Source organism: Oncorhynchus gorbuscha, linkage group LG14, assembly GCF_021184085.1.
Source record: "Oncorhynchus gorbuscha isolate QuinsamMale2020 ecotype Even-year linkage group LG14, OgorEven_v1.0, whole genome shotgun sequence".
Lineage (NCBI taxonomy): Eukaryota > Metazoa > Chordata > Actinopteri > Salmoniformes > Salmonidae > Oncorhynchus > Oncorhynchus gorbuscha.
The window spans coordinates 72467250-72494764 of NC_060186.1; the positions used below are offsets into that span (position 1 = coordinate 72467250).

Sequence of the window (27515 nt, forward strand, 5' to 3'; positions counted from 1 at the left end):
CTCTCTCTAATGCCATCCTAGAATAGGAATGTCGGCATTCCCACCGCAAGAGCATAGGCATCCGCAAGGTAATCCAGTAGAACTGTTCTATGGATTGGTGCTTTTTTAGGATTTTAGTTTTTGGTCAAAAAAGACTGTAAAATCAACAGAAATTCAGCTGAAAATAATTCTGGACATCTGTTCCCAAGTATGAAATAAAAACAATAGACAGTGTCTGAATTTAATCAAATATGTATTTGAAAATAACAATAATTTCAATCTCTTTTTTTGGGCTTAGTTGTGGTCAATTTGCAGTGTACACATTTTTATCATTACAGTTGGTTCTGGCCGCGTCTGAATCTAGTTGCCTTCCCCTGGTTTAGTTGATGTGGTAAAATATACACTAGGTACATAAAGGTGGAAAGGGGTATCACCAAGCTAAAACGCTTAAACGCAAGATGAAGCCTTGATCTCAGCGTGTGAGGCCAATGTCCAAGTCAGCTACGAGGAAAGAGAGAGAAAGCAAAGAAGATTCTTATTTTCTTCTGCCTCAGCCAGTACATAGCAGCCAGGTGCTTCTATATTGGCAAATAAGATACTGTAATTGAGACACTTTTTAACCTGACCACACACTAGTTACTCAGTAATAACAAATGAAAGCAGTGATACTGATGACTAAGGTAAAAGTGTTGCATACTGTATATACTTGTTAATTGATTGTATTTAGAGGCTATGTGACAGGTGGGTAGTTGAGTAGATTGGTCATGTGTGGCCATTAGAATGGAGTCAACAGACAGTAGATTGGCCATATTGAAGTATATATTTTTTTCCCAGATATATATCAGTGGATCTGACGCTGAAGAGGCTGGAGAGGCATTCATTCTATAACCTGAAGAAAATCACCCACATGTGAGTGACTTACTAATATAATATATGCCATTTAGCAGACGCTTTGAAAGTTCCTACAGTCACGCGTGCATGCATGTTTACGTATTGGTTGCCCCAGGAAATGAACCCACATTCCTGACGTTGTTCTACCAACTATGCAGTACCAACTGAGTCACACAGGACCACCATTACTAACTTGTAAATTCCCTTGATTTCCATTACTGGCTATAACATGAAGCGTATTTCCCTTCGACGAACTAGCAGTTTAAAGGCATTTGAGTATAGTTGTGTCAACTAAATTATTATTAAGTAACTGGATCCACAGACTTGTTTACGAAACTTTTTCGGTCAAAGTTTTATCAGAACTTTACATTTTTAGTTGTCCCTAAAAATAAAAGTCTGTGGAACTAATTACACACACACAGCACTTTTTAACATACAATTTTTTAAACTTACAACTTGACATACATGATTACATTGTGCATGCTAATTTATTCACTTATTATTACTATTATTATTATTATTTGTGTCGTTCTGATCTTCCTGCCACCGTGTCTGTGTTAATTATTAGTTCATCTGACAATTCTCGCATCTTTGCTTTTATTTATTTGTTTATTTAAGCCGTTTTAGGTTTTTCTGTATAATTGTCAAATGTTGGCAGGAAATATTACTCTGCTTTAATGTTACTCCTTGATAAATGAAATCGTTTTTCTTGACTACTTTTAACAGATTTATTTCAAAGTGCAAAGTGTAGCAATACAGCTGAAATCAGTTATTGAGACTGACATGGTGGCATAGCAGGAAGATTAGAATGCTGTGAACCAAGAGTTTGTGAGTTCAAATCCCAGTTGAGGATATGTTGAATACTAATTACTGTATAAATGAACATGCACAATGTCGATGTGTGTCTAATATGTAAGTTGAAAACGTTGTATGTTAAAAGCAGTGTGTGTTAAACTTGTTCCACAGCCATTTGGGGGCGATAAAATGGCCAAATAATAATTTCTAGTTGAATGAACATATCAGACAAATTGAGCAAAAACAAGTTTCAGCCAACAATTTTTTTTATTCAGGTAACACTGACCGAAAAGTTGAGTAAACAAAGAAAAGGATGTGGAACCAGTTACTTCAAACTTCCTGGCATTGACAATGTCACGGATCCCTCCGGAACTAGCGCACACCTGGTCCCCATTCCCACTGATTGTATTTGTATAAATGTGCCCTTTGTTTCACCATTGGGCTGTCGGTTATTGTTACATGGTCCATTGGTCGTGTGAGTACCTGTGCTATGTTTTGGCTTTTGTGCCATTGTGGAGTGCGCAGAAGATTACGGGTCTCAACCTGTGTGATAATCATTGTGCGCTAGAGTTATTTATTCAAGGTACACCTCGCTCTTTTGTTTGGGTTTCAACCCTGTGTTTTGTACACATGTTTGGTCTTTGTCCCCGTGCCATTACATGGAACGCTGTCATTTGGGAAAATAAAAAACCCTATTACACATTCCTGCACCTGTCGCCCGATCCCTTCATACCAGCATGACAGACAACTTGGGGGACCAGGGGGAGAGGTAGGGTGGAGAGGTAGTGTTCAGGGGAGAGGTAGGGTTCAGGGCTGGGGGCTGGGGGGAACAAGGGGCTGGGGAGAGGTAGGGTTGAGGGATGGGCTGGAAGGGTGGAAGGAAATGTTTCATTGAACAAAGGCATGCAAACCTTGGGGCTGAAATCAGAGCAGGTTGAGTGTGGAGTGGGCGGTGGTTCACTGCACATTGCACACACACTGGGTCAGACAGAGGGCTCCCAGTGGTCAGAGCACGTTGGCCAGGGTGCTGTGTGGTTATCCAGGTGTGTGAAGGAGGGCCAGGATTGCACGTTCATCCCCAGCGTTCCTCCACACCGCATAGGTTAGACAAGCAAAGAGGAGAACCCCTCTCCTGGCCCTCTCTGGTGCACAAGAGTTGAACCTTGACTTCTGGAGTTAGATGTATGTGGAGATTTGGAAGATTTTACTCCTGGTCTTTCCCACAGACAGACATGTACCTTTCCCTGTTCTGTCAGCACTCAGCAGGTTTAAGCCACACGGATGTAATCGGTATCCCTGGGTTAGGGTGTGTGCGTGAACCTAAAGCACGGTCCTGACCTTTAGACAACATGAAGGGAAGTTGTGATGGACTGTTGGAAATTAATCAAACCCTTGTATCACCTCGATGTATGTGATATACAGTATGTTCTGTGATGCAAAGGTATGCTAAATTACTGAGCAATGCAAAGAATGTATTAGCACTTAAAGGGATACTTCAGGATTCCATCTACTTCCCCAGAGTCGGATGAACTTGTGGAAACCATTTCATGTCTCTGTGTCCAGTATGAAGGAAATTAGAGGTAGGTTTGAGAGCCAATGCTAACTAGCATTTGCGCAATGGCTAGACATCTATGGGTATCTTGCTAGCTTTAGCGCAACTACCTCTAACTTATTTCTTACTGGACACAGAGACATAAAAATGGTATACACAAGTTCATCTGACTCTTTGCCAAAATACCAAAGTATCCCTGTAATCCTAAAATACACAGACATACATCTCTTGGTATTGGAAAACATTATGTTTACCTTGTCGTTCACTTACAAGTATGTGTGTAGCTATCCCTTTCCTGCAGTCAAATGATCTAGTGGCCTCATGGGTGGAATGTTACAAGCATTCCGCTACTCATACAATAACATCTGCTAAATATGTGTATGTGCCCAATAACATCTGCTAAATATGTGTATGTGCCCAATAACATCTGCTAAATATGTGTATGTGCCCAATAACATCTGCTAAATATGTGTATGTGCCCAATAACATTTGATTCATTAATAGTTTTCATAATTAATAAACATGTATTTATTTTACGCTGTAAACCTGGTGACAAATGTTTTTTATATTTTTCAGTCTTCTGTGATGTATATAAAGTGTAAAATTGGGATGCAAACTACAAATTGAATACATTTTAACTCTATATCTGACATGGTACAGGTGTCTTCTTCTTTTTGTAAAGCCCATAACCATGTGTGTGAGGTGTATACTTTTGTTTCACAGTAGATTCGTTTTAGACGACCAAGAAACACTCTGTGTGACCCTGATTTAGCCCACTGCAGTAAAAGGTTAAGCATTTTGTGTTTTCCATTTCAGAGAGATCCGGAATGCGAGGAGTCTGTCATACATAGATCCAGAAGCATTTAAAAACCTTCCAAACCTGAAATACCTGTGAGCACTTTTACACATCCTATACAATGTATTAAAAGCATAATTCTGACAGCATTGAAAAACACTCTATTGTGAGTCCTCCTAACCTCCTGATAATGCTACTTTAACACAAGATGCAAGAGATGAGACTTGTCTTCAAATATTTGGCTTGGACAAAGGACCCATAATTGATCAATTATATATATTTAAGTCTCTTTTTTTTTGGTTCCTTCTAGGGGTATTTTCAATACTGGCCTCACCATCTTCCCTGATCTCACCAACATTCACTCAGATGACATGAACTTCATACTGTAAGAAAACTAGTAACCTTTTGTTATCTGTCACTCAGGTCTTAGAAATCTATTACAATCCACCGACCATAGTATTCTATATATAAAATCCACACTCAAAACCTCCTTTCTTCAGTAGTAGGGAGGTTTTTCAACCCAATATGCCTTGGTTAGTCTAGTGTCAGTGGTTACTATAGTGCCAGGAGATGTACTTAGCTATTTCCCACTCTGACGAGGTTTTCTATATTTGCGACGCCACCTCATTTCCTCTTGTTTCTCCTGACAGTGAGATCACTGATCATCCTTACATCTCTGAGGTCCCAGCCAACTCATTCCGCGGTATTACCAGCCAAGTGCTGACAGTGTGAGTACACAGCCCTGGTTCTAGTGTTTCACTGGTGTTGTCACTATAATGGATAGGCCATTACATTACCCTCACTTGCAGTCTCAGAGTGTGCTGGGGCCAGCCCAGAGAGGGTTTCCGGAGAGAAACTACCATTACATTAGATGTCAAAGCTATGGGCACATTGGTCACATTGGAAAAGAGATACAGGAGTCAACAAACTCTTACAGCTAAGTAGTTAGGTTTTGAAGGGGAGAAAATAATATTGAAAATGTTGTGGTGGTTTTCGTCACTAAATTGCATACACAGGCAAATCCCTCAGCACAAAACTACCTACTGTAGCACTGATATTACTGATTTTAATGTGACTTGTACAACCAGAAAGTTAGTCAATGGGTTAGTGCCTAATAACTCAATTACCCAGTGATTACTTCAGTACAAATGTCACCTTTATGAATGTTTTCTAATGTTGTTATTCTCTTCCAGGATGCTGTACAGTAACGGCTTCACAGACATCCAACATCATGCTTTCAACGGGACCAAACTGGATGCTGTGTAAGTCATTTAGCTTATCATTAAAACAGTAGAATAGAATAGAATGGAATAGAATATACAATATGGAATAGAATAGACCCAGTCAGTATTAGACAGAACGTTGCGGCCCTGCCTGCCTGTGGGGAAAACAACCTGTTGTTACCTAGGTTACCCATTGGCTCACAGCAAATACTTGACCATGCAGTTTTCTTGATGTCTGCTTGTTTTAGTCAATTACAAAACTTAATTTAATAAAAGTACAACATGTCTAAAGATAACTTTTCAACATTGCCTGCTCCAGAGTTTTCTCACTACTTAGAAAAACATCGTATTCTAGGGCTTCCCTCATGCCCCTTTTCATGACGTGCTAGCAGCCAGGTGAATAATAATAATGTTCTGTACCAACCAGAACATTAAGCTAGCCAAGACCAACAATGCAAGCAAATGGACTATAGAAGTAGTGAGTGGAGTTACTAACTGACTATACTAAAAAAGTTCAATGTCTTACCTGTGATAAAATGTTTTCCAGACATATATAGCTAATGTGTAGCCTATTTGGATATCCGGCTCCGCACATTTCCCACTCTCCCACATCGAATATCCTGAAGACACAGGGCTCTTCTCACAGGCTCGATTTCCCTACATGGGAGCATTGTACCTTATTAAACAACACAGCAGCTTTTCGGCAAGTTTTGTTATCTCTGTATAACAAAATTACGTTATTTAATATTTTGACATGAGTAAACAATTTTTTACTTCTGGCATGTATATTTCCTTACTCAAAATTACACTATTACCCTACACAAGTAGTAGGATCACGGCCACATCTGAACTAGTTCACTCACATCACGGCTACATCTGAACTAGTTCACTCACATCACGGCTACATCTGAACTAGTTCACTCACATCACGGCTACATCTGAACTAGTTCACTCACATCACGGCTACATCTGAACTAGTTCACTCACATCACGGCTACATCTGAACTAGTTCACTCACATCACGGCTACATCTGAACTAGTTCACTCACATCACGGCTACATCTGAACTAGTTCTCTCAGACGTGCTTAGAGAGAGATTATCCCCAGCTTTGATTAGGAAGCTCTAGTTCTCATGGGATAAATAGGATATTTTAGGAAGGTGATTTCAGGAAGTCCGTATCAAAGCATCAAATGACCTCTATTTCCCTAGCCTGGGTACCTGTCTCTTTAGAACAGGGGCGTTGTCACGCCTTGGTCTTAGTATTTTGTGTTTTCTTTATTTATTTGGTCAGGCCAGGGTGTGACATGGGTTATTGTGGTGTGTTTTTTGTCTTGGGGTTTTGTGGGGTGACTAATTAGTCTATGGCTGCCTGAGGCGGTTCTCAATCAGAGTCAGGAGATTTTCGTTGTCTCTGATTGGGAACCATATTTAGGCAGCCATATTCTGTGAGTGTTTTCGTGGGTGATTGTTCCTGTCTCTGTGTAGTTGTTCACCAGACAGGCTGTATAGGTTTTCTCGTTCCATTTGTTGTTTTGTAATATTATAAGTTATTTCATGTCTCGTTCAGTTTCATTAAAGAACATGAGTAACCACCACGCTGCATTTTGGTCCGCTTCTCCTTCAACAGACGAACGCCGTTACAGGCGTCTAACGCATTCCACGGAGGGCCAAGTGTCTGTAGGTTTTACTTTTTTCTGGAATAAGTTTGACACCTGTGCTTTAGATAATCCACTCCATGTACTCCTGTGCCAAAGATACCGGCCTTTCTGCCATCTTCAGATATTAACCGTCTATCATTAATGAGCTTGAGGACAACAGTGGATGTGATCCTGATTTGATCACCCTCACAGTTATCCGCGTGTCTGCTTGTGCGTGCGTGCCCATGTGTGTGTGTTCTCTCTCCAGGTACCTCCATAGAAACAGGCGTCTGACCAGGATGGATGAAAATATGTTTTCTGGCACTGTCAGTGGCCCAATGCTGCTGTGAGTATGAATTAGTCCTTTATTTAACCGAGGAAATCCCATTCCTTTATTTAACCAGGGATGTACCCTTGCTTTATTTAACCAGGGATGTACCCTTGCTTTATTTAACCAGGGATGTACCCTTGCTTTATTTAACCAGGGATGTACCCTTACTTTATTTAACCAGGGATGTACCCGTACTTTATTTAACCAGGGATGTACCCTTACTTTATTTAACCAGGGATGTACCCTTACTTTATTTAACCAGGGATGTACCCATACTTTATTTAACCAGGGATGTACCCTTACTTTATTTAACCAGGGATGTACCCTTACTTTATTTAACCAGGGATGTACCCTTGCTTTATTTAACCAGGGATGTACCCTTACTTTATTTAACCAGGGATGTACCCTTACTTTATTTAACCAGGGATGTACCCTTACTTTATTTAACCAGGGATGTACCTGTACTTTATTTAACCAGGGATGTACCCTTGCTTTATTTAACCAGGGATGTACCCTTACTTTATTTAACCAGGGATGTACCCGTACTTTATTTAACCAGGGATGTACCCTTACTTTATTTAACCAGGGATGTACCCTTACTTTATTTAACCAGGGATGTACCCTTGCTTTATTTAACCAGGGATGTACCCTTGCTTTATTTAACCAGGGATGTACCCTTGCTTTATTTAACCAGGGATGTACCCTTGCTTTATTTAACCAGGGATGTACCCTTGCTTTATTTAACCAGGGATGTACCCTTACTTTATTTAACCAGGGATGTACCCCTGCTTTATTTAACCAGGGATGTACCCATACTTTATTTAACCAGGGATGTACCCTTACTTTATTTAACCAGGGATGTACCCTTGCTTTATTTAACCAGGGATGTACTCTTACTTTATTTAACCAGGGATGTACCCTTACTTTATTTAACCAGGGATGTACCCTTGCTTTATTTAACCAGGGATGTACCCTTACTTTATTTAACCAGGGATGTACCCGTACTTTATTTAACCAGGGATGTACCCTTGCTTTATTTAACCAGGGATGTACCCTTACTTTATTTAACCAGGGATGTACCCTTACTTTATTTAACCAGGGATGTACCCATACTTTATTTAACCAGGGATGTACCCTTACTTTATTTAACCGGGGATGTACCCGTGCTTTATTTAACCGGGGATGTACCCTTGCTTTATTTAACCGGGGATGTACCCTTGCTTTATTTAACCGGGGATGTACCCTTGCTTTATTTAACCAGGGATGTACCCTTGCTTTATTTAACCAGGGATGTACCCTTGCTTTATTTAACCAGGGATGTACCCTTGCTTTATTTAACCAGGGATGTACCCTTGCTTTATTTAACCAGGGATGTACCCATACTTTATTTAACCAGGGATGTACCCTTACTTTATTTAACCAGGGATGTACCCTTGCTTTATTTAACCAGGGATGTACCCTTACTTTATTTAACCAGGGATGTACCCTTGCTTTATTTAACCAAGGATGTACCCTTACTTTATTTAACCAGGGATGTACCCTTACTTTATTTAACCAGGGATGTACCCTTACTTTATTTAACCAGGGTTGTACCCGTACTTTATTTAACCAGGGATGTACCCTTACTTTATTTAACCAGGGATGTACCCGTACTTTATTTAACCAGGGATGTACCCTTACTTTATTTAACCAGGGATGTACCCTTACTTTATTTAACCAGGGATGTACCCTTGCTTTATTTAACCAGGGATGTACCCTTACTTTATTTAACCAGGGATGTACCCTTACTTTATTTAACCAGGGATGTACCCTTACTTTATTTAACCAGGGATGTACCCTTACTTTATTTAACCAGGGATGTACCCTTACTTTATTTAACCAGGGATGTACCCGTACTTTATTTAACCAGGGATGTACCCTTACTTTATTTAACCAGGGATGTACCCATACTTTATTTAACCAGGGATGTACCCTTACTTTATTTAACCAGGGAAGTACCTTTCCTTTACTTAAGAAGTTCATTCATTCTTTTTCAGGTGAGCGCTGGACAGAAATGTATCTCTTACTGCATTGCCCAACACTTTCAGTTAAAATCTGATGTTAATCGCTCAAATGTCTTTGACATATTCGTGGACTGGTACAAATGCAGTTGAAGTCGGAAGTTTACATACACCTTAGCCAAATACATTTAAACGTTTTTCACAATTCCTGACATTTAAACCTAGTAAAAATTACCTGTCTTAGGTCAGTTAGGGTCACCACTTTATTTTAAGAATGTGTAATAATAGTAGAGAGTGATTTATTTCAGCTTTTATTTCTTTCATCACATTCCCAGTGGGTCAGAAGTGTACATATACTCAATTAGTATTTGGTAGCATTGCCTTTAAATTGTTTAACTTGGGTCAAATGTTTTGGGTAGCCTTCCACAAGGTTCACACAATAAGTTGGGGGAATTTTGGCCCGTTCGTCTGACAGAGCTGTTGTATCTGAGTCAGGTTTGTAGGCCTCCTTGCTCACACACACCTTTTCAGTTCTGCCCACAAATTGTCGTCTGTAGGATTGAGGTCAGGGCTTTGTGATGGCCACTCCAATACCTTGACTTTGTTGTTCGTGTGCCATTTTGACAAAACTTCTTATGTATGCTTGGGGTCATTGTCCATTTGGAAGACCCATTTTCGACCAAGCTTTAACTTCCTGACTGATGTCTTGAGATGTTGCTTCAATATATCCACGTAACTTTTCACCCTCATGATGCCATCTATTTTATGAAGTGCACCAGTCCCTCCTGCAGCAAAGCACCCCCACAACATGATGCTGCCACCCATGTGCTTCACGATTGGGATGGTATTCTTCAGCTTGCAAGCCTCCCCATTTTTCCTCCAAACATAACGATGGTCATTATGGCCAAACAGTTCTATTTTTGTTTCATCAGACCAGGGGACATTTCTCCAAAAAGTACGATCTTTGTCCCCATGTGCAGTTTCAAACCGTAGTCTGGCTTTTTTATGGTGGCTTTGGAGCAGTGGCTTCTTCCTTGCTGAGCGGCCTTTCAGGTTATGTCGATATAGGACACGTTTTACTGTGGATATAAATACTTTTGTACCGGTTTCCTCCAGCATCTTCACAAGGTCATTTGCTGTTGTTCTTAGATTGATTCGCACTTTTCGCACCAAAGTACATTCATCTCTAGGAGACAGAACACGTCTCCTTCCTGAGTGGTATGACGGCTGTGTGGTCCCATGGTGTTTAAAATTGTGTCCTATTGTTTGTACAGATGAACGTGGTACCTTCAGGTGTTTGGGAATTGCTCCTAAGGATGAACCAAACTTGTGGAGGTCTACAATTGTTTTTCTGAGGTCTTGGCTGATTTCTTTTGATTGTCCTATGATGTAAAGCAAAGAGGTACTGAGTTTGAAGGTAGGCCTTGAAATACATCCGCAGGTACACCTCCAATTGACTCAAATGATGTCAATTAGCCTATCAGAAGCTTCTAAAACCATGACATAATTTTCTGGAATTTTTCAAGCTGTTTAAAGGCACAGTCAACTTATCGTATGCACAATTCTGACCCACTGGAATTGTGACTCAGTGAATTATAGGTGAAATAATCTGTTTGTAAACAATTGTTTGAAAAATTACCTTTGTCATGCACAGAGTAGATGTCCTAACCGACTTGCCAAAACTATAGTTTGATTAACAATACATTTGTGGAGCGGTTGAAAAATGAGTTTTAATGACTCCAACCTTAGTATATGTGAACTTCCGACTTTAAACTGTATCCAATGTTCCAGTTTTAAATTTCAACCATTTGTCATTTTTTGTTAAAAGGAATCAAGATCCAATAACATTGGATTAATCAAAAGAGTTATACAATGATATGTGGTTTATGCTTTGAACTTTTACAGGAAAGGTTTATATTGGAGTATAATATTATCAGATTATTATTAGTCAATATCTAAATCAGTAAATCATTAAAAAATATATGATTGTCCTGATTTACAATGTCATTTCCTAACTGCCATGAATAATTAATGATTACGTTTAATTTTTTGTCCCTCTCCATTTTCCTATTCATAAACACGGAGGAGGAGGAGAAACATGTCGGTGAGAAACACGATAGATCGGCTTAAAGGCCCAGTGGAGTCAAAATTGTGATTTTTTTTGGTCCCCTGTGTTTTATATATATTTATAATATATGTAATATATGCCATTTAGCGGACGCTTTTATCCAAAGCGACTTACAGTCATGTGTGCATACATTCTACGTATGGGTGGTCCCGGGAATTGAACCCACTACCCTGGCGTTACAAGCGCCATGCTCTACCAACTGAGCTACAGAAGGACCACGCTATGAGGTTGGAATAATATTGTGAAAATGATGACAATCAAATTAAATTGTATTAGTCACATGCGCCGAATACAACATTTCACCTTACAGTGAAATAACCAACAATGCAGTTTAAAAGTACAAAATATAATAATTGAGTTAATATGTACATGTAGGTGAAGTTACTTATAAAGTGACTATGCATGGATAATAACAGAGTAGCAGCGGCGTAGAAGGGTGGGGGGGGCAATGCAAATAGCCTGGGAAGCCATTTGATTAGATGTTCAGGAGCCTTATGGCTTGGGGGTAGAAGCTGTTTAGAAACCTCTTGGACCTAGACTTGGTGCTCCTGTACCGCTTGCCGTGCAGTAGCAGAGAGAACAGTCTATGACTTGGGTGGCTGGAGTCTTTGACAATTTTTAGGGCCTTCCTCTGACACCGCCTGGTATAGAGGTCCTGGATGGCAGGAAGCTTGGCCCCAGTGTTGCACTGGGCCGTACACACTACCATCTGTAGCGCCTTGCAGCCGAATGCCGAGCAGTTGCCGTACCAGGTAGTGATGCACCAGGATGCTCTCGATGGTGCAACTGTAGAACCTTTTGAGGATGTGAGGACCCAGGCCAAATCTTTTCAGTCTCCTGGGGGGGAATAGGTTTTGTCGTGCCCTCTTCACGACTGTTTTGGTGTTTGGACCATGTTAGTTTGTTGGTGATGTGGACACCAAGGAACTAGAAGCTCTCAACCTGCTCTAATACAGCCCCGTTGATGAGAATGGGAGCGTGCTCGGTCCTTCTTTTCCTATAGTCCACAATAATCTCCTTTGTCTTGATCACGTTGAGGGAAAGGTTGTTGTCCTGGCACCACACGGCCAGGTCTCTGATCTCCTCCCTACAGGCTGTCTAGTCGTTGTCGGTGATCACTGTTATGTCATCTGCAAACTTAATGATGGTGTTGGAGTAAGCCTGACCGTGCAGTCATGAGTGAACAGGGAATACAGGAGGGGACTGAGCACGCACCCCTGAGGGGCCCCTGTGTTGAGGATCAGCGTGGCGGATGTGTTTTTACCCACCCTTACCACCTGGGGCCGGCCCGTTAGGAATTCCAGGATCCAGTTGCAGAGGGAGGTGTTTAGTTCCTTAGCTTATTGATGAGCTTTGAAGGCACTATGGTGTTGACTACGCTGAGCTGTAGTCAATGAATAGCATTCTCACATAGGAGTTCCTTTTGTCCAGGTGGGAAAAGGCAGTGTGGAGTGCAATAGAGATTGTATCATCTGTGGATCTGTTGGGGTGGTATGCAAATTGGAGTGGGTCTATGGTTTCTGGCATAATGGTGTTGATGTGGGCCATGACCAGCCTTTGAAAGCACTTAATGGCTACAGACGTGAGTGCTACGGGTCGGTAGTCATTTAGGCAGGTTACCTTAGTGTTCTTGGGACAGGGACTATGCTGGTCTGCTTAAAACATGATGGTATTACAGACTTGGACAGGGAGAGGTTGAAAATGTCAGTGAAGACACTTTCCAGTTGGTCAGCACATTCTCGCAGTGCACGTCCTGTTGATCTGTCTGGCCCTACGGTCTTGTGAATGTTGACCTGTATAAATATCTTACATCGGGTGGGAAGAGTGTGATCACACAGTAACCCGGAACAGCTGGTGCTCTCATGCATGTTTCAGTGTTATTTGCCTCGAAGCGAGCATAGAATTAGTTTAGCTCATCTGGTAGGCTCGTGTCGCTGGGCAGCTCTCGGCTGTGCTTCCTTTTATAGTCTATAATGGTTTGCAAACCCTGCCACATCCGACGAGCATCAGAGCTGGTGTAATACGACTTGATCTTAGTCCTGTATTGAAATGTTGACTGTTTGATGGTTCGTCGGCAGGCATAGCGTGATTTCGTATTTGCTTCCGGGTTCAAGTCCTGCTCCTTGAAAGCTCAGCTCTATCCTTTAGCCCAGTGTGGATGTTGCCTGTAATCCATGGTTTCTGGTTGGGGTATGTACGTGCGGTCACTGTGGAGACGACATCATCGATGCACTTATTGATGAAGCCAATGACTGATGTGGTGTACTCCTCAATGCCATAGGAAGAATCCTGGAACATATTCCAGTCTGTGCTAGGAAAACAGTCCTGTAGCTTAGCATCTGCTTCAGTTGACCACTTTTTTATTGACTGAGTCACTGGTGCTTCCTGCTTTAATTTTTGCTTGTAAGCAGGAATCTGGAGGATAGAATTATTGTCAGATTTTCCAAATGTAAGTTTCCCTGCATTAAAGTCCCCAGCTACTAGGAGCACCGCCTCTGGATGAGCGTTTTCCTGTTTACTTATGGCTGAATACAGCTCATTGAGTGCGGTGTTATGCCAGCATCAGTCTGTGGTGATATGTAGACCGCTACGAAAAACACAGATGAAAACTCTCTATGTAGATAGTATGGTCTACAGCTTATCATGACATACTCTACCTCAGCCGAGCAAAACCTTGAGACTTCCTTAGATATCGTGGACCAGCTGGTGTTTACATATATGCATAGTCCGCCACCCCTTGTCTTACCAGACGCCACTGTTCTCTCCTGCCGATACCGCATATAACCAGCCAGATGTATGTTGATAATGTCATCGTTCTGCCACAACTCCGTGAAGCATAAGATATTACTGTTTTTAATGTCCTGTTGGTAGTTTAATGCCCTTTTAGTGTAAGAGCTGTTAGAAAAGACTGCCTGAAATTTCAGCGTGTTTTGGTGGGATGGAGTTTTGGCCTGCCTGGTGGTGGTACGTTTGTTAATTGACCAATAATAATGTGAGTCCCAAACCAATAAGAGCTAGTTTTCAGTTTACCCCTCCCCACTCAGACCATTCCTATGGGACACCGTTTGGTTCTTTGCATGTCAAAAAATATACGTCAAATAACACTATTTGGTGCATCAAATAAGCTTGTTGACCAATCAGGACCTGAATATGACTGCACATCATAATTTAACACTCATTCATTTAAGTAGTTATTACACATTGATTACAGTATCACTTGTATTTCATGTCACAACAATGTTTTCCCCCCAAAACATAGCAAAATGACAATCTGTTTCAGTCGCTACAGTTAGCTAGCTAACTATCTAGCTAGGTGACATATCCCTGATGAATAAAAAAGACAGTTGTCGTATTTGCCCGGACCCAGTCCAGTCAAGGCACACTAGCCATGCTTATAACGTTAACTTGGAGCAACAGTGTCACGTTCTGACCTTTATTTCCTTTGTTTTGTCGTTATTTAGTATGGTCAGTGTAACGGCGTTCTTCGTTTGTAGAAAGAGAGTCGGACCGAAATGCAGCGTGGTGGTTACTCATGGCTTTAATGAAAAAAGTGACACATGAAATAACTATACAAATACAAAAACAACAAACGGAACGTGAAACCTAATTACAGCCTATCTGGTGAAACTACACAGAGACAGGAACAATCACCCACGAAATACACAGTGAAACCCAGGCTACCTAAATACGGTTCCCCATCAGAGACAACAAGAATCACCTGACTCTGATTGAGAACCGCCTCAGGCAGCCAAGCCTATACTAGACACACCCCTAATCAACCACAATCCCAATGCCTACAAAAACCCCAATACGACAATACAAAAAACCCATGTCACACCCTGGCCTGAACAAATAATTAAAGAAAACACAAAATACTAAGACCAAGGCATGACAGAACCCCCCTAAGTTGCGGACTCCCGGACGCACCTCAAAACCATAGGGATGGTCCGGGTGGGCGTCTGTCCATGGTGGCGGTTCCGGCTCAGGACGTGGACCCCACTCCATTAAAGTCATAGTTCCTCCCCTTCGCGTCCTGGGATAGTCCACCCTCACCACCAACCATGGCCTAATTAATAGTCCTCACCCAGAACCCCACTGAACTGAGGAGCAGCTCGTGACTGAGGGGCAGCTCGGGACTGAGGGACTGCTCGGGACTGAGGGGCAGCTCGGGACTGAGGGGCAGCTCGGGACTGAGGGGCAGCTCGGGACTGAGGGGCAGCTTGGGACTGAGGAAGCTCGGGACTGAGGGGAAGCTCGGAACTGAGGGGCAGCCCGGAACTGAGTGGAAGCCCAGTACTGAGAGAAAGCCCAGTACTGAGAGGAAGCCCAGTACTGAGATGAAGCTCAGGCAGGTAGTAGGCTCCGGTAGATCCTGGCTGGCTGACGGATCTGGAAGATTCTGGTTGACTAGCAGATCTGGAAGAGACTGGTTGACTGGCAGATCTGGAAGAGACTGGTTGACTGGCAGATCTGGAAGAGACTGGTTGACTGACAGCTCTGGCTGCTCCATGCAGGCTGACAGCTCCTTGCAGACTGACAGCTCCTTGCAGACTGGCAGCTCTTTGCAGACTGACAGCTCTTTGCAGACTGACAGCTATGGCTGCTTCATGCAGACTGACAGCTCTGGCTGCTCCATGCAGGCTGACAGCTCTTGCAGACTGACAGCTCATTGCAGACTGGCAGCTCTTTGCAGACTGACAGCTCTTTGCAGACTGACAGCTCTGGCTGCTTCATGCAGACTGACAGCTCTGGCTGCTTTGAACAGACTGACAGCTTTGACTGCTCCATGCAGGCTGACAGCTCTGACTGCTTCATACAGACTGACAGCTCTGACTGCTCCATGCAGGCTGACAGCACCCTGCAGACTGGCAGCTCCTTGCAGACTGACAGCTCCTTGCAGACTGACAGCTCCTTGCAGACTGACAGCTCCTTGCAGACTGGCAGCTCTTTGCAGACTGACAGCTCTGGCTGCGTCATGCAGACTGACAGCTCTGACTGCTCCATGCAGGCTGACAGCACCCTGCAGACTGGCAGCTCCTTGCAGACTGGCAGCTCTTTGCAGACTGACAGCTCTGGCTGCTTCATGCAGACTGACAGTTCTGGCTGCTTCATGCAGACTGACAGCTCTGGCTGCTTCATGCAGACTGACAGCTCAGGCTGCTCCGAACAGGCAGGAGGCTCCGGCACCGCTGTAGAGGAGGAAGGCTCTGATAGTGCTGAACAGGCGGGAGACTCCGACAGCGCAGGACGGAAGGAAGGCTCTGATAGCGCTGAACAGACAGGAGACTCCGGTAGCGCAGGAGAGGAGAAAGGCTCCGACAGCACAAGAGAGGCGAGGTGCACTGTAGGCCTAATGCGTGGTGCTGGCACTGGTGATACTGGAGCGAGGACACGCACAGGAAGCCTGGTGCGGGGAGCTGCTACCGGAGGACTGGTGTGTGGAGGTGGCTCTGGATAGACCGGACCGTGCAGGCGCACTGGAGCTCTTGAGCACCGAGCCTGCCCAACCTTACCTGGCTCGATGCCCACTCTAGCCCGGCCAATACGAAGGGCTGGTATGAACCGCACCGGGCTATGCACCCGCACTGGAAACACCGTGCGCTCCATAGCATAACATGGTGTCTGCCCGGTCTCTCTAGCCCACCGGTAAGCACAGGGAGTTTTCACAGGTCTCCTACCTGGCATAGCCATACTCCCTTTAAGCCCCCCCCCCAATAATTTTTTTGGCCTGCTTTTCGGGCTTCCATCCGCGTCACCGTGCTGCCTCCTCATACCAGCGCCTCTCCGCTTTTCTGCCTCTATTTCCTCCTTGGGGCAGCGATATTCACCAGGCTGAGCCCAGGGTCCTTTTCCGTCTGATATCATCTCCCAAGACCAGAAGTCCTTATATCGCTGCTCCTCACGATTAACAGGGAGAGTAGGCTCAGGTCTGACTCCTGACTCTGCTACTCTCTCCCTGAGCCCTCCTCCAATAAATATTTGGGGTGACTTTCGGGTTTAGCTCTGCGCCACCGTGTCTTTCTTTTCGACTCCATTCGCCTATAGCCCTCTTTGCACTGCTCCAGTGAATCCCAGGCGGGCTCCGGCATTCTCTCTGGGTCAGCCGCCCACCTGTCTATTTCTTCCCACGTCGTATACTCCATGCCTTTGCTGTCCATAACGTCCTCCCTTCGCTGCTGCCTGTTAACACGCTGCTCGGTCCGAGTGTGGTGGGTGATTCTGTAACAGCGTTCTTCGTTTGTAGAAAGAGAGTCGGACCGAAATGCAGCGTGGTGGTTACTCATGACTTTAATGAAGAAAGTGACACATGAAATAACTATACAAATACAAAAACAACAAACGGAACGTGAAACCTAATTACAGCCTATCTGGTGAAACTACACAGAGACAGGAACAATCACCCACGAAATACACAGTGAAACCCAGGCTACCTAAATACGGTTCCCCATCAGAGACAACAAGAATCACCTGACTCTGATTGAGAACCGCCTCAGGCAGCCAAGCCTATACTAGACACACCCCTAATAAACCACAATCCCAATGCCTACAAAAACCCCAATACGACAATACAAAAAACCCATGTCACACCCTGGCCTGAACAAATAATTAAAGAAAACACAAAATACTAAGACCAAGGCGTGTCAGTCAGGGCATGAGTTGGGGTGGGCAGTCTGTTTGTTTTTATATGATTTGGGGATTTGTATGTTTCGGCCTAGTATGGTTCTCAGAGGCAGGTGTCATTAGATGTCTCTGATTGAGAATCATACTTAGGTTGCCTGGGTTTCACTGTTTATTTGTGGATGATTGTCTATGTTGATTGCTTGTGTCAGCACAGTTCTCATTAGCTTCACGGTCGTTATTTCGTTTATTGGTTTTGTATAGTGTGTTTCAGTGTTTTCTCTATAAAAATTCAAGATAAACACAAACCACGCCGCATATTGGTCCTCCGATCCTTCTCGCCTCTCCTCTTCAGATGAAGACCGTGACAAACAGGGTTAGGTAGCTGGCTAGCTTGTTTAGTTCTTTATCTAGCTAGCTGGCTAGTTCATGATCTGAAGTTCGATTTCAGTAGCATAACAACAAGTGGTTGCCTAGCTAAGAATATTACAAATGATTGTCAGGTATACGCAGGGAGTCAGGGAGCAGGTGCAGAAGTAGAGTTTTATAACAATGATGCAAGGCAGATTAACAAAACAGGGATGCTACTGAACATGAAAACAAACCAATACTGCCTGATGACTGAGGCTACTGAGGGATAAATAAAGGGATGGTAATCAAGGTGATGATGAGATCCAGGTGTGTGTAATGATGGGGAGCAGGTGTACATAATAAAGGTTGCCAGGGCCGGTGGTTAGTAGACCGGCGACATCGAGCTCTGGAGAGAGGGAGCAGGAGTAGGCATGACAATGATTGCAGTTTATTTTTTTCTTAACACCCGCCTGCTTAATCTGGAAGCCAGCCGCACCAATGTGGCGGAGGAAGCACTGTTCAACTGACGATCAAGGTCAGCCAGCAGGCGCCTGGCCCGCGACAAGGAGTCACTTGAGTGCGATGAGCCAAGTAAAGCCCCCCAGGCCAAACCATCCCCAAACCCGGACGACATTGGGCCAATTGGGTGCCGCCCTATGGGACTCCAGATCACGGCCGGTTGTGATATAGCCCGGGATCGAAACCGGATCTGTAGTGATGCCTCAAGCACTGTGATGCAGTGCCTTAGACCGCTGCACCACTCAGGGGGGGGCCCATGATTGCAGTTTCTGGTATTTTGGACGTAGTATTTGCAGCAAACTGCAGTCAGATTGAAGTACACTCTAGTATGACTGTAGTTAGAGTGTAGGATAACTGCAGTATCCTGCAAATACTGGGTCCAAAATACCACTTTTCTTTACTGCAGAAATGTTGCAGTGTAACTGCAGTTACAGTGCAGGATAACTGCAGATCAAATGCAGTACACTGCAATTACTCCATCCAAAATACCACATTCGACTGCAGTTACTGCACTTTCATGGCGCTATCAAAACTGCAATAGCTACCACAGAAGTTGCTAAAAACATCTGTATCAAAGATGTTTGTGAGTAACTTTATCATACAGCAAACCAGTCAATGTAGTAGGGAGAAAGCCTAACTCCAGTTTCCATACTGTCATCACTGTTGACATAATGCTTGATTGTTATTCTGTATTTTGCCAAGCTAGGATAAAACAAGTGCAACTGCGTGGGAAGTTGGGATCTGACTGGCTGGCTGGCTGGCAGACAGCAGCAGCAGGATCGCCATCCTTTTTCTGCCTCTGAGATGGTTGCATGTCGGGGAGAATGGTGGACTACATAGCCCTCTCAGGACTAAGGCATTGTTTCAAATACTTCAGAAATCCTTCTTCCCTTCCTTCCATGACATAATCACTGACCTGGATTGGTGAAAGTAATAATTATACCCATCCAAATCACTTATCTCTATGTTTACATAAGAAAGGAAGGATGGATGAATATTTCTATTCTATAAATATTGGAGCAGGGCCCATGTCCTGGCTGAGTGTTGAGGTCAACCACATGAGGTCATGGCCTAAACATCTCTGATTGACAATCGGCCAGTCTTCGACCCACACTGTTATTCTCCAGTGTTGCTCAGTGTGTGTGTGTGTGTGTTTGTGTGTGAGTGAGAGAGTCTAATGATTTATTTAATGCATTGTTTGGCTTATCTTTTAAGTTATTTAACTAGTATGCTAGACGAGGAAACATCTTGTTAATGTTTTGTCCCTTACCCACGTTACAGCCTTATACTAAAATCGATTAAATTAATCCAAAAATAACCATCACTCAATAACCCATAACTACAAAGTGAAAGCAGTTTTTTTTTGCAAATGTATTACAAAAATAAAAAACATGAATACCTTATTTACATAAGTCTTCAGACCCTTTGCTATGAGTCTCAGGTGCATCATGTTTCCATCCTTGAGACGTATCTACAACTTGATTGAAGTCCACCTGTGGTTAATTCAATTGATTGGACATGATTTGGAAAGACACACACCTGTCTATATAAAGGATGCACGTCAGAACAAAAAACAAGCCATGAGGTTGAAGGAATTATTGGTGCGGCTGGCTTCCATATTGAGCGGGTGGGTGTTACGAAAAAAATTAACTGCAATCATTGTCATGCCTTCTCCTGCTCCCTCTCTCCAGAGCTCGATGTCGCCGGTCTACTAACCACCAGACCTGGCAACCTTTATTAAATATTAGATTTTTGACATGGCACGTATTGCACTTCTACAACACTGTGTTTCTGCATTATTTAATCCAAATTGAACATGTTTCATTATTTATTTGAGACTAGATAGGTTTTATTATGATTTATATTAAGTTAAAATAAAAGTGTTCATTCAGTATTGTTGTAATTGTCATTACAATAATATGTGTATATATATATATATATATATACATACATACATACATACATACATACATACATACATACATACACTGCTCAAAAAAATAAAGGGAACACTTAAACAACACAATGTAACTCCAAGTCAATCACACTTCTGTGCAATCAAACTGTCCACTTAGGAAGCAACACTGGTTGACAATAAATTTCACATGCTGTTGTGCAAATGTTATAGACAACAGGTGGAAATTATAGGCAATTAACAAGAAACCCCCAATAAAGGAGTGGTTCTGCAGGTGATAACCACAGACCATTTCTCAGTTCCTATGCTTCCTGGCTGATGTTTTGGTCACTTTTGAATGCTGGCGGTGCTCTCACTCTAGTGGTAGCATGAGACGGAGTCTACAACCCACACAAGTGGCACAGGAAGTGCAGCTCATCCAGGATGAAACATCAATGCGAGCTGTGGCAAGAAGGTTTGCTGTGTCTGTCAGCGTAGTGTCCAGAGCATGGAGGTGCTACCAGGAGACAGGCCAGTACATCAGGAGACGTGGAGGAGGCCGTAGGAGGGCAACAACCCAGCAGCTAGAAGACCGCTACCTCTGCCTTTGTGCAAGGAGGAGCAGGAGGAGCACTGCCAGAGCCCTGCAAGAATGACCTTGAGCAGGCCACAAATGTGCATGTGTCTGCTCAAACAGTCAGAAACAGACTCCATGAGGGTGGTATGAGGGCCTCAGGTGGGGGTTGTGCTTACAGCCCAATACCGTGCAGGACGTTTGGCATTTGCCAGAGAACACACCAAGATTGGCAAATTCGCCACTGGCACCATGTGCTCTTCACAGATGAAAGCAGGTTCACACTGAGCACATGTGACAGACGTGACAGAGTCTGGAGACGCCGTGGAGAACGTTCTGCTGCCTGCAACATCCTCCAGCATGACTGGTTTGGCGGTGGGTCAGTCATGGTGTGGGGTGGCATTTCTTTGGGCGGCCGCACAGCCCTCCATGTGATCGCCAGAGGTAGCCTGACTGCCATTAGGTACCGAGATGAGATCCTCAGACCCTTTGTGAGACCATATGCTGGTGCAGTTGGCCCTGGGTTCCTCCTAATCCAAGACAATGCTAGACCTCATGTGGCTGGAGTGTGTCAGCAGTTCCTGCAAGAGGAAGGCATTAATGCTATGGACTGGCCCGCCCGTTCCCCAGACCTGAATCCAGTTGAGCACATCTGGGACATCATGTCTCGCTCCATCCACCAACGCCACGTTGCACCACAGACTGTCCAGGAGTTGGCGGATGCTTTAGTCCAGGTCTGGGAGGAGATCCCTCCGAAGACCATCCGCCACCTCATCAGGAGCATGACCAGGCGTTGACCAGGTCATACAGGCACGTGGTGGCCACACACACTACCAAGCCTCATTTTGAATTCTTTTAAGGACATTACATCAAAGTTGGATCAGCCTGTAATGTGGTTTTCTACTTTAATTTTGAGTGTGACTCCAAATCCAGACCTCCATGGGTTGATACATTTGATTTCCATTGATCATTTTTGTGTGATTTTGTTGTCAGCACATTCAACTATGTAAAGAAAAAAGTATTTAATAAGAATCTTTCATTCATTCAGATCTAGGATGTGTTATTTTAGTGTTCCCTTTATTTTTTTGAGCAGTGTATAAACATCGGCCGATTAATCGGTAGCGGCTTTTTTTGGTCCTCCAATAGTCGGTATCTGCGTTGAAAAATCATAGTCGGTCGACCTCTAGTCAGGACCCCCTTTATGAGCCCTCAGTAACCTCCAGCTGTCATGTCTGTCTTCCCTAACAGTGACGTGTCCCTGGCGGCGGTGTCGTCCCTCCCCACAGCGGGGCTGGAGTCTCTCAGGGAGCTGATGGCCCGCAGCGCCTGGAACCTCAAGAAGCTTCCGTCAATCAAAACCTTCAAACACCTGACCACCGCTGACCTCACCTACCCCTCTCACTGCTGCGGCTTCAAGAACCTCAAGAAGAAACGAGGGTGAGTTAGAATAGAGTTTCTATTAAATTACTAGAGGCTATGTCATACATTTTAGAGGCTATTTATACAGAACATTTGTATTTAACCTGTATAAACTACATAGTTTTTACATATGTTAACAGACCACAAATGTCTACATTTTAGTTTTCTTGGGAAGAGTTATTATATGATACAAGATCAGTACATGTTGCATATACAACTTGTCTAAGTCGTCTGTGGCTCGACTGCATTGTATGGAATGTTGGCATACTGGCAGTTAATTTGAAAATGTACGGAATCATTGCAGTACAACTGGCTGGCTGGCTAGCTAGCTAATGAACTTTAGATCATCTTCAATTTCATTGTTTTACACAATATTTTACCACAGCACTGGCTGACCACTGGCTGACTTTTCACTTACAATAATTATTGCTCACAAAAAAACACATTAATCACATTTTGATCTCAATCAAACTGTATTCAGAAAGACCTTTGTCAAAGTCACAAAAGGCTTTTCCAGTAACCCGGCCTGGATATTGCAGATACCTGGAGTACATCATCTGTAACCTGACAGCATTCTACGACCAGCAGCAGAAGAGGTCCGTAGGTCCTCTCACAGTCCCATCCCTCCAGGGAGACCCCACTGCAGACACAGCTGACCAGGAGCCCAGTGAGGAGGGCTTCAGAGATGGTGTATTCAAAGATACCCAGGGAGACCCCTGGAGAGACTTCCACAGCAGCCTCAACTACCACGCCTACTTCGGTGGGCAGCCGGACGATGACGTGGGCTTCGGGGAGATGCTGAAGGTAAGAGAGGATCACCTGTTTCAATCTCAACACTGACTGGAGAAAATCTGGTGGGGAGTGGGCCTGAAACCGGAGCATTGCTAGTATTGATATCATTAGTATCTTTAATAGTTAAAAGTTACATATCACAACATTTCGATTTGAAATCTTTGACATCGGCGCGACCTCGAGGGAATCATATTTGAGTCCGAAAAGAAGGTTCATATGATAGGTAAGATATACAAAACCTTGCAGCGAGCATATCCAACTGACAATCTCTTAGAAACAAAGATGAACAATTGGAACCAAGATGGACAGACAGTTGGAGCATATCTAACCAAATTACAGTTAAGGAAAATGTACGCTTAATCTAGTATAAACTAATGTTTAGAATGTATTATACAAGAGACAAAATGTAAAAAATGTTGTAAGTGTAAAAATCAAATCAAATCAAATCCAATTTTATTTGTCACATACACATGGTTAGCAGATGTTAATGCGAGTGTAGCGAAATGCTTGTGCTTCTAGTTCCGACAATGTAGTGATAACCAACAAGTAATCTAACTAACAATTCCAAAACTACTGTCTTATACACAGTGTAAGGTGATAAAGAATATGTACATAAGGATATATGAATGAGTGATGGTACAGAGCAGCATAGGCAAGATACAGTAGATGGTATTGAGTGCAGTATATACATATGAGATGAGTATGTAAACAAAGTGGCATAGTTAAAGTGGCAAGTGATACATGTATTACATAAGGATGCAGTCGATGATATAGAGGACAGTATATACGTATGCATATGAGATGAATAATGTAGGGTAAGTAACATTATATAAGGTAGCATTGTTTAAAGTGGCTAGTGATATATTTACATCATTTCCCATCAATTCCCTTATTAAAGTGGCTGGAGTTGAGTCAGTGTCAGTGTGTTGGCAGCAGCCACTCAATGTTAGTGGTGGCTGTTTAACAGTCTAATGGCCTTGAGAAAGAAGCTGTTTTTCAGTCTCTCGGTCCCAGCTTTGATGCACCTGTACTGACCTCGCCTTCTGGATGACAGCGGGGTGAACAGGCAGTGGCTCGGGTGGTTGATGTCCTTGATGATCTTTATGGCCTTCCTGTAACATCGGGTGGTGTAGGTGTCCTGGCGGGCAGGGTAGACACTGGGGACGGGAGTGTAGACACTGGGGACGGGAGTGTAGACACTGGGGACGGGAGTGTAGACACTGGGGACGGGAGTGTAGACACTGGGGACTGGAGTGTAGACACTGGGGATGGGAGTGTAGACACTGGGGACAGGAGTGTGAACAGGTAGACCCTGGGGACAGGAGTATAGACACTGGGGACGGGAGTGTAGACACTGGGGACGGGAGTGTGAACAGGTAGACCCTGGGGACGGGAGTGTAGACACTGGGGACGGGAGGGTAGACACTGGGGACGGGAGTGTAGACACTGGGGACGGGAGTGTGGACACTGGGGACAGGAGTGTGAACAGGTAGACCCTGGGGACGGGAGTGTAGACACTGGGGACACTGGGGACAGGAGTGTGACAGGTAGACTGGGGACGGGAGTGTGAACAGGTAGACCCTGAGGACGGGAGCGTAGACACTGGGGATGGGAGTGTGAGCATGCGTGTCTGGGGACGGGAGTGTAGACACTGGGGACGGGAGTGTGAACAGGTAGACCCTGAGGACGGGAGCGTAGACACTGGGGATGGGAGTGTGAGCATGGGGCGTGACACTCTGAACAGGTAGACCCTGAGGACGGGAGCGTTGACACTGGGGATGGGAGTGTGAGCATGCGTGTCTGGGCAGATGAAATGTGTGCATCTGAAAGTTGTTTGTGTCACAAACCGGCTCAAAGCCCATAACAAAAGGGAGACAACGTGGAGATAAGGAGTAACAAAATATATATTTATTAAATAAAGTAAACTAAGTACAATATACAATGGTGTGTAATCAGTAGTGTAAGTGTTTTGCATGAATGTGATAATGCAGGGTGTTGAAAGGTGCCAAAGCAAACAACCAAAAACCACCAAGAAACACAACAAAATCTATAAAGGTGTCTGCATGGAGAGAGTCTCCTCCATGAATGGGGAAGTGGTGTATTTATCCTGGGAGACACCGGGCTCAGGTGTTTCCCATGTAGCTGGCGACCCTCCCAACTCCGCCCACCGGCATCCTAATAAGGAAACAACAAAGAGAGAATACGGCAGACAGAGTGGGAGGGTCGTCAGATTTGTATGTATAACTTTGTATGTGGAGTGGAAAGGAATGAAATATAAAATAATGTTTTTTAAGTTTCTTTGATACCATGTCCTGCTGTTGTGCACTTGAGCAAGTCAATTGACAATACAATACAATATGTCTTGTCTTATCTCATCTTACAGAACCCGCAGGAGGACACCAGCCAGAACTTTGACAATCGCTACGACTACGTGGTCTGTGAGGAGGGCGAGGAGGTGACCTGCGCCCCTGCACCCGACGAGTTCAACCCGTGTGAAGACATCATGGGCTTCAGCTTCCTGCGTGTGTCTGTGTGGTTTGTGTCTCTGCTGGCTGTAGTAGGTAACATGGTGGTGCTACTGGTCCTCCTCACCTCCCACTACAAGCTCTCCGTCTCACGCTTCCTCATGTGTCACCTGGCCTTCGCTGACCTCTGCATGGGGATATATCTCCTCCTCATCGCCTCAGTGGACCTTCACACCAAGATGGAGTACTACAACCACGCCATCGACTGGCAGACGGGGCCGGGTTGCGGGTTGGCGGGGTTCCTCACGGTGTTCGCCAGCGAGCTGTCGGTTTATACGCTGACAGTGATTACGCTAGAGAGGTGGTACGCAATAACGTTCGCCATGAGGCTGGACAGGAAGTTACGTCTGCCCCACGCCACTGCTGTGATGCTGGCCGGATGATTTTTCTGCCTCCTGCTAGCGATGCTCCCCCTAGTGGGGGTTAGCAGCTACCAGAAGGTCAGTATTGATTAATTGATTGGTTGATTCAAGGATCGATCCCCCCCAAAATCTTTATTTTCTTTCTGTATGTATTTATTGATTGATTGATGTATTGATTGGTGATGTATTTGATCTTTATCTATCAGGTCAGTATCTGCCTGCCCATGGATACCCAGTCCACCATGGCCCAGGTCTACATCATCTCAGTCTTGATCCTAAACATCCTGGCATTCCTGGTGATCTGTACCTGTTACATGAAGATCTACTGCGCTGTGCACAACCCTTACTACTGCTCAGGGTCTAAAGACACCAACATTGCCAAACGCATGGCCATCCTCATCTTCACTGACTTCCTGTGTATGGCGCCCATCTCGTTTTACGCCATGTCAGCCGTTGTGGACCGGCCGCTTATCACCGTGTCCAACTCTAAGATCCTACTGATGCTCTTCTACCCTCTCAACTCCTGTGCCAACCCCTTCCTGTACGCCATCTTCACCAAGGCTTTCAGGGGGGATATTTTTATCCTGCTCAGTAAGGTGGGACTGTGCCAGCGTCGGGCGCAGCTCTTCAGAGGGCAAGCAGTCAGTTCGAAGAGTAGCAGTAGGGTGTGCCAGCAGGTCCAGGGGCGTAAAAAGAGAGACACTGACAGGGAGAGGACAGGAGGACCATAGGAGGTACCCATTCACCTGCAGGAGTATTCTGGGTCTGGTCACACCTACATTCAGCTGGCCTCACAACAGCCCAGTCCTGAGGAAATCCGTAGCCTGGAAACGTGAGCCCTAACTCAGCTGGGGGAGATCAGAGAAGACCATGGTGGTCCCAGTGGCGGTTTGGTTGGTTAGGGGACTGCTGGGATACTTTACTCTGCACTTTTACACGTGTTTGAATGTTTTCATCATTTCAGTTGTGATATTGTTTTTGCAATTAATATACCATCTGTTGCAGAATATTATGTGTCGGTGAGATATTCTTGTCAATTGCACCGGAACTTCTTTAGGATATGATATCCTATTTTGGCACTTATGTTGTTGTTAATTCTAAAGATTCTAATTCTAAAGATTCTAATTC

At 44.1% G+C, this 27515-nt stretch overlaps 1 protein-coding gene and 1 pseudogene across 1 annotated transcript; both read left to right on the plus strand.

Moving 5' to 3' along the window:
* LOC123995563 overlaps positions 1–27515 on the plus strand; it is a 211862-nt pseudogene that overhangs the window by 5733 nt on the left and 178614 nt on the right.
* On the plus strand, positions 4670–27386 carry LOC123995387 (thyrotropin receptor-like). Its single transcript, XM_046298953.1, is given in 7 exon segments — positions 4670–4741; positions 5207–5275; positions 7143–7220; positions 22538–22726; positions 23248–23512; positions 25884–26465; positions 26594–27386. Coding segments are annotated over 6 exon segments (1707 nt in total). The 5' UTR covers positions 4670–4741; position 5207; the 3' UTR covers positions 27119–27386.